The 12,005-nt window shown below is 37.2% G+C and overlaps 1 protein-coding gene and 2 long non-coding RNA genes across 6 annotated transcripts; all 3 read left to right on the top strand.

The window, feature by feature from the left end:
• Window positions 1-465: 465 nt before the first annotated feature.
• LOC131236199 (uncharacterized) lies at window positions 466-1,532 on the top strand. Of its 2 annotated transcripts, XM_058233330.1 has the most exons (4): window positions 468-701; window positions 784-876; window positions 959-1,066; window positions 1,152-1,532. In XM_058233330.1, the coding sequence occupies exons 1-4, from the start codon at window positions 546-548 to the stop codon at window positions 1,515-1,517; spliced, it is 723 nt and encodes a 240-aa protein (XP_058089313.1). In that variant the 5' UTR covers window positions 468-545; the 3' UTR covers window positions 1,518-1,532. The 2 variants fall into 2 exon arrangements, with proteins under 2 accessions (XP_058089314.1, XP_058089313.1); XM_058233331.1 differs by lacking the exon at window positions 784-876 and having other exon boundaries at window positions 466-701.
• A 3,413-nt stretch (window positions 1,533-4,945) lies between these two features.
• LOC131236200 (uncharacterized) lies at window positions 4,946-8,877 on the top strand. Of its 3 annotated transcripts, none has more exons than XR_009166626.1 (6): window positions 4,946-5,133; window positions 5,744-6,697; window positions 7,391-7,455; window positions 7,955-8,111; window positions 8,324-8,437; window positions 8,671-8,877. It is a non-coding gene; the product is annotated as an uncharacterized LOC131236200 (long non-coding RNA). The 3 variants fall into 3 exon arrangements; XR_009166627.1 differs by lacking the exon at window positions 4,946-5,133 and adding an exon at window positions 5,146-5,458; XR_009166625.1 differs by lacking the exon at window positions 4,946-5,133 and having other exon boundaries at window positions 5,475-6,697.
• A 459-nt stretch (window positions 8,878-9,336) lies between these two features.
• LOC131236201 (uncharacterized) lies at window positions 9,337-10,660 on the top strand. Its single transcript, XR_009166628.1, has 3 exons — window positions 9,337-9,439; window positions 9,952-10,121; window positions 10,573-10,660. It is a non-coding gene; the product is annotated as an uncharacterized LOC131236201 (long non-coding RNA).
• Window positions 10,661-12,005: the final 1,345 nt, after the last annotated feature.

Below are 12,005 nucleotides of genomic sequence, written 5' to 3'. Positions count from 1 at the left end.
TCGTGCATTGGATCTACCCCTTCTACCCGTGATGCGACGGGGCTAGCATCGCCGTCACATATTGCATCACAGGCAGCTGATCCCTCAGTCGTGCATACACCAGGCACTGCATGTAAGTCTAAACATATATTTCTTTTAATGATTTCTGTTTATGTTTAGACTTACATATAGCGTCGTCGACCAGCCGACGAGGACATGGACCCATGCGTGGGTTTCTTTTAGAGCGACTTACGCGTGAGGGTAGGGTGACGGTAGAGTTCCCACAGGACTGCATTAGACCTGTTGGGAACAATGCCATGTTGTTTACGTCGAAGGTCGGTGTCTTATGCCGATCTCTGATCCCCCCACCACTCCCCGTTGGGGGGACGTGACAGATGATGTGCGGTAGCTCATTTTTAGTAAATTAAAATTTATTTTATAAAAGTTCATTTACGGTTAAGTTATTTTCTTAATAAGTTTATTATCTTAATCTATTATTTACAAAACTGCAGGATAAATTTGACTTGGATTTGAGTGTTCCGCACATCTCCCATGCCGTCGACGACATGATGAAGGAGCGGTTCAAGGATTACCGCAGTAAGTTACACCGGCAATACAAGCGGTGCATGAGCCACGAGGAGGCCGTACAGTCCGCACCGCTGCACGTGACCGATGAGGACTGGCGGATACTCTGCGATAGGTTTTCGTCTGATTCTTTTCAGGTAATATTTACATATTTATGATATCTTAACGTAATAATTAAATTCGTAATTAATAACAATGTATTATGAATAACGTGTTCAGAAGAGGAGCAAAATAAATTCTGACAATAGAGGAAAGTTAGAAGTGAACCACGTAGCTGGTTCAAAGTCATTTGTACGACTTCGTCACGACATGGTAAGAAAGTACTGGTAATTATTACGTTTATATATTCTTTCCATGCATTTATATTAATTCTATTGTCTTTTCGATTGCGCAGCGAGATTCCGTCACTGGCCAGGAGCCCGGACCAGTAGACTTCTACAAAGGGACTCACTGTCGGCAGGCGACAGGATCTTGGGTACATCCTAGAGCCAGCGAGATTTGGGTAAAGATCCTTACATTGTAAAATTTATTTGCATTAAATTATAATAATGTCATTTATTATGAAAATTCATATGTTTTCATTACAGGAGGAGATGAACACCTTACGCAGTCAGCCCACTCCCGATGGTACTCAGCGGAGTGAGCCAGAGATCCTGAGTCAGGTGCTTGGCACCCGTTCTGGATATGTGCATGGGTTTGGCCATGGTGCCAAGCTCATGGCACCCGCTAGAGCCGCCTCTAGTCGATCCATCGTCGTTGGCGACAGCGCCGTACGCCGAGCTGATACTGCAGAGAGAGAGGTTCAGCAGCTACGGGTCGTCGTCGATGACATCAAAGATCAGCTGGACAGACAGAGGGAGGAGCAGGCGAGGCAGAGGGAGGAGCAGGAGAGGAGGATGGAGGAGGAGCTGGCGAGGCAGAGGGAGGAGCAGGAGAGGAGGATGGACGATTAGCTGGCGAGGCAGAGGGAGGAGCAAGAGAGGAGGATGGAGGAGATGCGGGTGGAGCATGAGCGACGGATGATGGAGATGTTTCAGGTTATCGCTGCACGCTTATCCACTGATGCCCCAGCGCCTCCGCCTTCATCTGTGTGATTTTTTTATATATTTGTTTATTATGTTAAGTTTTGAATGAATGTGATGCGGATAAGATTGTTTGTGTTTGGATGAATGTAGTTTATGTTTGGGTTTGGGTTAATTTAATTAGATGGATGTGAATGTGAATATGATGAAATATATATATAATAGGTGTATATCAGGATGAATATGATGAAATATATTGTTAACAGGTGTATATCAGGAATTTTATGCAGAATTTTAAGAGGTATATTTTTTTAAAAAAAAAGACTTTTAGCAATGAAAATATTCGTAGCTAAAAGTATTGTATTTTATTTTTAGCAGCGAACATCTTCGCTGCTAAAAAGGCTTCAAAATCTTTTTGGCGACGAAAATTTTCGTTACTAAAGGTGTAACGATTTTTTAGCAGCGAAAGTTTTCGCTGCCAAAGCTCGCTGGTAGAAAGGAACGGATTTTTAGCAGCAAATATTTTCGTTGCTAAAAGTCTTGTATAGGTTTTTTGCGACGAAAATATTCGTCGCTAAAAACTAAACTACTTTTAGCAGCGAAAATTTTCGCTGCTAAAAGTCTTGTAAAGTTTTTTTGCGAGGAAAATTATCGTCGCTAAAAAGGAACTAATTTTTAGCAGCGAAACTTTTCGCTGCTAAAAGTCTTGTATAGTTTTTTTTGCGACGAAAATGTTCGTCGCTAAAAACTGAACTACTTCTAGCAGCGAAAATTTTCGCTGCTAAAGTCTTGTAAATTTTTTTTTGCGAGGAAAATTATTGTCGCTAAAATGGACCTAATTTTTAGCAGCGAAACTTTTCGCTGCTAAAAGTCTTTTATAGTTTTTTTGTGACGAAAATATTCGTCGCTAGAAAGTGAACTACTTTTAGCAACGAAAATTTTCGCTGCTAAAAGTCTTGTACAGTTTGTTTGCGACGAAAATTATCGTTGCTAGAAAGGAACGAATTTTTTGGCAGCGAAACTTTTCGCTGCTAAAAGTCTTGTATAGTTTTTTTTGCGACGAAAATTTTGGTCGCTAAAAACTGAACTACTTTTTGCAGCAAAAATTTTTGCTGCTAAAAAGCCTTGTACAGTTTTTGTTGCGACGAAAATATTCGTCGCTAAAAACTGAATAATACTTTTAGCAGCGAAAAGTTTCGCTGCTAAAAGTCTTGTACAGTTTTTGTGGCGACGAAACCTTTCGTCGCTAAAAGTAACGAATTTTTAGCAGCGAAAATTTTCACTACTAAAAGTCTTGTACAGTTTTTTTAGCGACGAAAATTTTCATCGCGAAAAGCCTTGCTTTAGCGACGATTTCAATTTTTCGCCGTTAAAATCCATGCACGTCGGTCTTTTAGCGACGAAGTTAGCGACGAAAATTTTCGTCGCTAAATGTATTTAGCTATGAAAATCTGACTTTTAGCGACGAAAATTTTCGTCGCTAATAAATTTTTTCTTGAATGTTTTTCCCTTCTTTTTGGTTTTTTCATCACTGCATGTGACTGATGCCTATCGTGTGTTTTTCCCCTTGTGATTTGGTTGTTCGATGCATTTACTATGTAATATTTTTTCCACTTACGTCAGGTTTCTTGATTTCTCCTTCCCCTTTTTGGATGGATCAGTGCCTTTTTTTTTAATTAGATTGAGGACCAAACTGCGTTTTTTCTGATCAACCAACTGTGCTTATTTGAATTAGATTGGGGACCAAACTGCATTCTTTCTGGTCAACCAACAGTAAAGGTGGGATTCAGCTTTTACTCGTGTGGATTGATCATCTCATTGGCTTCATAATGTATCTGTCCTAAGTGGGATTCTGTAGCAGAGACACTTGATGGTGGGCCAATTAGATTGACAGACAACAAAAAGGTTTCAAATGGCCTTTTTGCCCTATGGAGCCATCATATAGCTGCTTGGTTTCATCAATCAGATCTATTTCTGTTCAGCAGCTACTTCAGCAGTTGAAACTGATTGAAGCCAGTCTTGAATTGGGAGAGCTTTATGTGTGGTTGCTGTTTCAAAAATAATAGAAAAGGCATTGTCTTTTATGTATTTTCTTTCTTTCTTTCGTTTTTTCTCTGATGTGCTTAAAAACCTCTGTGCTTTTTTTTTTTTAACAGAACTATGTTTTCTAGATCTGGTTGCTATTGGTACTCAATATCCATTGAATTAAATGTTGACAATCCAATCAATGGATCATCTTATTGAAGGGCCTGGCCAGAATATTGCACCAATCAGATGATTCTTAATTCCTGCAGTCAATGGAATTTTATTTTGCCCCTAATTTTTCCTAGGCTGTCCGATAGTAGTTTTTTTTTTTCCTTGGATTGATATATATAGGCTAGTAATCAGATGTGTAACACGACATTTGTGCAACTTGATGTGATCATTGATTGAATGCTATGGATCTCTCAAACTTGTGAGTGTGGCTGCTAATCCTTGTTCTTTAGTGTAACTTTTCCAAGCATTTATTCAAGACTGGTAAGTGGCACGTTCAGTGCCCAGCACTGTATGAAATTTACATGCAATGAGTGTTATGCATGCCCTTTTCATAAGTTTTCAAATTCTAATTTTGATAAAAACACAACAGTGATTAGGGAGGAAAAAATTACCTACCTTACCATGAAAAGATTGAAAGAGAAATAAATGATTACGGAGAGTGAAAAGATTGTAACATGTATCTCTTTAATAGAATCCTAAAATTTTTAGGAACATTTTAGAAAACAACAGCCATGTTTACTTGTGTTACTACAAGACCATTTTGAAAAGGAAACACAAAATTTATCAATTTTTCAACAAAATATTGAAATGAAAGAACAAAAGATAGAGGACTGGAAGAGTGCTAACCTTTCTGATACGGTTGGTTGCGAGCATTGAAACTATGAATCCAGAGAAATCATGTACTTGTATAAATTGAAGTTATAGGAATCAGGGAAACGGGATGTGTACAACATAGTAAATCGTGCCTTTTGGACCCTAGAGGGGGTGACAGTTTGAATTTTGGAACCTTATTTAAGGAAGACATTAACTCTTCTGAGTTTTTTTTTATTGGCATAGACCTCTATAGATTAGTGACACTGCAAGAAAGTGGGCCATTACCGACTCTTTTTTTTGCCGATGACCAATACGAACTGCGGGCAAAGGTAAGAATTGTTGGGCTTCGTGTGGCTGCTGACGATAGAACTGAAATGCAGATGAACTGTTTGATCCTTGGCCCCAAGATATACAACATACTCATTTTCAGTTTGTGTAATGTTCTGTTATCTAGACCGTTTGTCAGCTGGGCCCCGCTTTGGAAGGACCATTGCTTGAAAAATTCTCCTGGATAGGACCATCCTAAGTTCAATAATTTGGCTTGCAAAGTGACAGTTTAGAAGTGAAATGCGGCAATGGTCCACATTCGGCTTTCAATCTGGGAGGGTTGGGAAGTGTAGTCCATCCACAGCAGGTCACATACCCAAGAATATATAAAGCATGCTTGAGTCTTCAAGTTAAGCTTCCTTTATTTCAGGTATCGTCAGATTTCAAGGAGTGGGGCCTAGGACTGGATATGAGCTCAAGTTTTTTGCTGATTTGTTTGGGCTTATCAGGCCAAAATCTCTTTGAAATTCGTGTGTGTGTGTGTGTGTGTCACCATCAATGTAGAGATTTAGTTTATGTGTGTGGTCTCTTTACCTTTATTTCCTGAAAACTTGGCTGAGGAGAAGTCCTGTGCTCAACTATGGCTATTATGATTGGATCTGCCCATTTTTGGTTTTTCCTTTGTAATAGGGGACTTCACTTCTTTATATTTTACTGCGTCGATGCTTGTCCATTTCTGTGCACCCAACAATCCTGTATGCGGCTCATATAAAGATGATTTTTTTTTCTTTCTAATTGTTTAGCACATTTCATTTTGGTTAACTTGTCATCTGAAGCTTACAGTTCAAGTTCTGTGATATTCTTACATTTGCAACTTCTTTTACTTTGACTTCTTTATTACTTATATATGCAATTTCTTATTTTCATTTTTTTGATAAGTATTATTGTTTAACACATTTTTTTGAATCATCTTCTCCACTAAACTTTCCTTTAATTGAGTACTAATCCCCACCAAACTTTCCTTTATGTTCCTATCTCAGGCTAAAAGAAAAGAATGGCCAATTGAGAAGCTGAGGAAGTTTGAGGTCCCCAAAGCTCCAAAATATATTTTCCTATCATTTGTCTAATGGGACATGCACCAATACACTCTGCCAACACTCTTATGTAACCTGTCTTGCTGCAGCAGAAAAAAAATGTAATTTCTATCTCAAAATCCTCAAGCAAATTTCATTTATTTTTTATATTAGTTTCATTTGATAGCATACGAAAGACACGTCTCTTCAATTTATACATTTTCTTGTGGAAGGTCTTTTCTTGTTTGACAGGGAACTTTATTAACACAAGGATCTCTAAAAACATGTTTTCCCAATCTGAGCTACAATCAGATTGTAGGACACTTTTTTTTGCCCTTATGTTTGTCATCCCCTGCTCAATGAATTATTTTTTTGCATTAGAAGACTCACCAAATTCTAGTTATAAATGCAGTTGGAAAGAGACTACGGGTGTGTGTATTCACCTTTAAATAAAAAAAATAAAAAAATAAAAAAATCTAAAATGGTTTTCATTCATTTTCTCACAAATCCTCTCAAGAGTAGGTAAAATAGAGAAAAGACCCATTTCAGAATTTTTTATTTTTTATTTTTTCTTTTTGAAACGAATGGTCTTTTTTTGGGTGAGAAGGAAACTTGTTGGTCTTTTCTGTTATGCATCATCTTAAACAAAATTGCATTTACTTGATACATTAGTCTGGGTATCAACCTTGCCACTGCAGATGTTATCATTCTCTATGAAAGTGATTGGTACATTTTCCATTCTGCTTTGCTAGTAGCATTTTAAATTGGTATTTTTTACTGTCTGGCTTCATCTCTCTTATGTATATGCCAGTTTTTCCAGGTTGAGAGAAAAATCAATTTGGTTTATGGTGGTGGAAGGAAGTGTAGGCTAATGGGTCTAATTTCTCATGCTGTTTTTAATGGTGGATGCCATGCTCTTGGGTATATATGTTTTTCATTGATCTAATTTTTTGTAGAAAAATAATGCCGCCTAGATGCCTAGCGGTGTTGATAGCAATCAGGTTGTAGACCTTTATCCACTACGAATGAATCTCTTGATGTTCAAAACCATTTATTTGTAGGTTACCACACACATCCTAACAATCCAATTATTTGCTCGTCGTGAAGCTGATAGTAAGAGGCATAACATTGTTGTCATTTTTGAAAATAAGGGGTAGTTGTTTATACAGAAATCGTTTGCTGCAATCAAAATACAGATATCGTCATCATCCTCCATGGCATGACCCATCCACCTCCACATGGCATAAATGTATATATGGAGATTCTTACATGCAACCTGAACCATCCAAATCATGAGGACTCTTTTAAATCCTAGATTTCAAATCCTCAAAAGGGCCTCTTTTAAAATTTAAGAGAAAAGGAGTGCAGAAAATCCTGAATTTTCAATCCTCTTCAACTGTCATCATTGAAGATTATTGTTGGTTCTTGTTTTAGTGCTCTTGTACAGTTTTAGTGCTCTTATCTATGAGCTGGATTTCATAATGCATTCAAGATTATAGGCTAGTTCTTGTTTTTCTTTTTTATAGTTTTAGTGCTCTTTTACACAATAAAACAATGTTAGTCTTTTTGTGAGTAATCTCCGTATCCTTATAAATTTTTTGTGTTGGTTATTAGGTCTCACAATTTGTCATTCACGTATAAGGCTTGCACATTATGGATATAGTCGTCAATTTCTGCAGGTTGGGTTGTTTTCACATTTCATCTTGTTAGGGGATCTTTTTCCTTTTCATTTCATCAATTTCATTACTATATTTGTCTTATCTTTTTGCATTATCTCTGTTCTAATGTGCTTAATCATGTGATTGTTTGTCTTCAACATAATCACGTGCAAATGCAACCCAGATCTGAATAGTTGAATGTGGACTGCATTTCTAGATTTAAAGCCAAGGACTTCAAGAAAACCTCCACAGGTCAAGCAGCAAAAAAAGAAAAGAAAAAAAAGAGAGACATAAATGATATGTGGTCTCTTCTACAACACAACTTGATACTCACCATCAACACATTGAAACAAATTTTCTCAGTGACAAAAAGTTGCTATACATGTTGTCTTCTGATATATCTTTTTGGTGATGCTTTTATTCTTCTTCATGTGTAATTTGTTAAATTTCATCTGTCAGTGCTTTTGTTTGACAGTATGAAGCTATAGAGTGATTTTTTTTTTCTTTTCTTTGGGTGTAGGATCATTTATGGAGATATTAGACAATTCATATGTGAAATGCAAGTTGGCTTTGGGATCTACAGTAAACGTGCATAACTGGGACCTACAGTAAATGTGCCACTATAAAGAAAACACCACAATCCATCCGATGCTTCTAAGCATACATGATTTAGAAAAGTATAGCAATGGCTCACATGCTCTACTTGTCGGCGGTTTCTTCTAGTTAATCACTATCTTTGGAGTGTTCAAATTTGTGAAACAATCTATTTAGCTAAGTGTATAGAAACCAACACATGTACATTGATGCATTTGGCATCCAAAGTCTCCCTATCTAGCTAATTAGTATTTGCTTCACTTTTGAGTTTCATTCAAATATTTTCTTTGTGAAGGACCATAGAATGGAAGATTGCTGTGGCATGACTTGAAGAAAGGCGATTTCTATCATCTAATGGGAACTCCAAAGTCCTTTCACTTATCATCTAAGTCTTGTCATCCAACAATATGTACGGTTCATCATATGCTTTCTCACTTTTAGCTTCCTTTCTCCTTTAAATATGTGAACTCTAGTGTAGCCAATAAATCAAACCTTTGGAATTTGTACTTTCTATATCTAGTGACAAGCTCTCATTCCCTATTAGATACATTTCATTGACGATCTTAGTAGATTTTCTTTTGGAAAGCGCTTTCATTTTTAACTCATTTTTCTTTTCTTGTTTTGTTGGTGGCTGTGTTTCAGGATTCAAGCATTTGAAATTATGGCAATTGCTGTCGTAGGGAACAACCTCATATGTTTGTCTTTTCAGCCTTCAGACTTTTACTGCATGTCTGTCTTCAATTAGTTGGGTTTCCGGTGGTGCTATGTAGCTTATAATTTTCTACTATCATTTCGAATTATCTGCCATAGTGTTCTTGCACCTGCCAGTTATGACAAAAATCTGGATTGCATGTGGTCGTATTACTGAAGAAGTCTTCCGATTCAAAGCCTAAACAATTTGGGATATAAGATTTTCCGCTTTGTTATGAACATGTGGTGCATTAGTGATGTATAATTTCCATTATTGGATGGTATTAACGAGATGGTTGTTCATTAGTTTGACAGGTTTCCTTTGTTTGTGCAGCTATGACTTAAATAGTACCTAACCATCTCATTTTATAGGCTATTTGTTGGATGATTAGAATATTTGATTTGTGTGTTTTTGAAGTGTGGTCCATTGTAGCGAAATGACACACTGTACAGATGGAGTACAAAAGCCTTGCGAGCATACAGGTTTGGATGTTAAATCATTATTTGGATGCTCATTTCAGGTTTTGGTTTGTATCAGCATACAGGTTTGAAACGATTGTTTTGGTTGTTCATTATAGATTTCACATTTACATATGTATACTGAATTTTTTATTTTTGCAGAGAGAGTGCAAGCTCCTCAGAGCAGCATTTCAACGGCCGCATTGCTTCGGACATTGTTTTACATACTAGTGTGGTACACTTTCAGCACATGTTTGACACTGTGAGTGGTTCATCTTTCACACCCAACTGATATTTGTTGTTTCTTTCTAGGAAATATAAAATGTTATTGCCATAGCCGACCCCACTAGTCCTGATAAGGCGTTGTTGATGATAGATGATGGTGATGATACAATGTTATCGCCTTCCAACAAAAATGTTGTTGGGCCCACCTTTTGGTGATTCAGATGCTGATATCGTGGAACAAATGGTGGATGGGCGCCACTCAGAAGATCTTTCATTGGATGATCTTAAACATCTGATGTGGCTGCATCAAATGAGGGCATTCCATGCAACTGAAAATTTCTTTGGATGGCAAAGATCATCTGAAAGAAGAGATGGCACTGAGACATGTCCCAATCCATGATGGGTCCACTAGAACAACTGTTCAGATGATCAAAAGGTGGGACCCATCTGTACTATTCCTGGGTAGAGCATAATGCATACCTTCTTCCTTGTCAATTTTATGCTTGTTGATTTGTGCTGAACAGGTCTCCCCTTCTCTTCTGTGAGCAGGTATAATAAAACACTCTTAGGCGATAAATTGGGGAAGTTCCCAGCTCCCTTCTTGATGAATACTATTCATTTTGGCATGCAAACCATTTTATCCAAGGCCATCGTGCGATTCTGGTCTCAAAAGTTGCAACCTAGTGTAAAAATGTCATGGAGGGATTACTTTCTCAAAGGTTTTCCATTATCTCTGCTTCCCATTGCCTGTGTTTTCTGATCTATATTTTTTCATTATCATGAATTACTTAAGAACTATCTATATATAAGTTTTCAAGAAGCTGGCGGAGACAGTGCAGTGTGTGTGGGTGATCCAGGGTTCAAACCCTAGTAGTGTTACCTTTCAAAAAGAAAAATGTTTTCAATAAGTAGATGCTTGGCTTTGCCTTTTTTCGTACTCAGGTTTTGAATTTGAGTTTATGTTTTCCTACCTTCACATTACCTTTTTTGGGTTTACCATTGTTAGCATGCATAGCACTTATGGGTAACTCATATCTGTGCTCCTATGTATCTCTCTTATTGATGAAAACATGCTTTAGCCTTTAAAGAAATACCGTATCACTGCTCTGGAGGAACTGTCAGGTGTTGAGGCCAGTTGCCTGATGCAAAGATGTGCTTTCTCTTTTACAGTTGTACCAACGGCTATTGGAACAGTGCTGGATATAAACCTGAGTAATGTCTCCCTTGTTTTCATCTCTGTCACATTTGCCACTATGGTCAGTTGTCTTTTTCTTCCTTGTAGTAATTTTTGTTATGATGACCGACCTTCTTTTGAATAGAATTGTGCTTTCCGCTATGTATGTTGTACACATTACTTATGAAACAACAAGATTCCCAACATAAAAGTGATTATTTATCCTATATGCTCCTTTCTTTTGCAGAGTAAATCCGCCTCTCCAATATTTCTCCTTCTGTTTGCTTTTGCATTTAAGTGAGTCTCTACTTGTATGACCTCCGTAAATGATATGATTGTTCCATTTGCAGTCTGTTTATGAAAATCCTGCCATGCAAAAGTTTCCTGTATTTAATTTCATTCCCATTCAAAAAAAGGAGTTTCCTGTATGTCTTAAAACCTTTAGGTAGTTGGAGGCATTGAGACAACAGACTAAAGTAATTTTTACTATTTCTTGTTTAATCTGTTTTGGAGTACAATTTGTCTCACTGTAAGGCTATTTTTACGACTATCATGCTACTATCAGGATTCAGAACTTGATAGATACATGTTTTCATATTTATATCGATCCTCTTTTGTTACTTTGATTTATTCAAGTAATTGGATGAAGATGTTACTTGATGTATGAGTCTTCTCCTTGTGGTTTCTTTTCCTGTTTTGTCAAATCTATGGATTTATGGGTGGTTGGAATTGGTAAATCCACAGGTTCTGTAAATCTTGACTATAAAACAAGTTGAGGAGATTTGAAATCTGTGGATTTCACTAATCCATGATCCTGATCCCTCACCCAAAACAACTTAATATGCATAATCAACCTTCATAAGCTTCCTAGTCTTGTTTGCAGATTAGATTAGGCTTTTAGGCCCATGACATGGAGATGCAGCTTTTGCGTCCTGAGTCCATGACTTGGAGATACCAGTTTCACCAGATGGTTAAACAGCAACAATTTGCATTCTACAACTAGAATCTTCCAATCCATGGGAACTTTTGGTTCATTGGCTAACCATGACCAGGCCCAGCATATTAATGGATTGTATCACTAAACCATGGCCCCACTTGCATAAACTAAAAACCCAAATGTGTTGTATGTAAAAACCAAGTTGAAAAATTGGTGGGAACACATCACACTTAAAAGTCCTTTAAAGAAGAAGAACATGTATGTTTTCCTCATTAGAGAGTTAAAACTACAATTCATGCATTAATTTTGAATTCTTTCCTCTCTAGCTTTTCTTAATATACAGATGAAGGCATTGCCTTCTTTTTTTGTGATTGGTTCATATTTAAAGATCCTTCTGGTGTTGTTGTTACAACCCAGGCTGAAAATGTAAAGATTCTTCTTTTGTGGGTCACAGATATCTGATGTGGTTGATTAGGAAGTTTGCAAGCTAGA

This window comes from Magnolia sinica, unplaced genomic scaffold (genome assembly GCF_029962835.1).
Source record: "Magnolia sinica isolate HGM2019 unplaced genomic scaffold, MsV1 ctg282, whole genome shotgun sequence".
Classification (NCBI taxonomy): Eukaryota; Viridiplantae; Streptophyta; class Magnoliopsida; order Magnoliales; family Magnoliaceae; genus Magnolia; species Magnolia sinica.
Note: the sequence above shows the minus strand (reverse complement) of the source record. Positions and strands in the feature narration are given on the sequence as shown.

What these genes read in the sequence shown, in the direction of transcription:
- LOC131236199 (XM_058233330.1), top strand. Translation starts at nt 546, where the DNA reads ATGATGAAGGAGCGGTTCAAGGATTACCGCAGTAAGTTACACCGGCAA. An exon ending in TACGACTTCGTCACGACATG is followed by an intron (nt 877 to 958) that starts GTAAGAAAGTAC and finishes TCGATTGCGCAG; the next exon opens with CGAGATTCCGTCACTGGCCA. An exon ending in CTAGAGCCAGCGAGATTTGG is followed by an intron (nt 1,067 to 1,151) that starts GTAAAGATCCTT and finishes TTTTCATTACAG; the next exon opens with GAGGAGATGAACACCTTACG.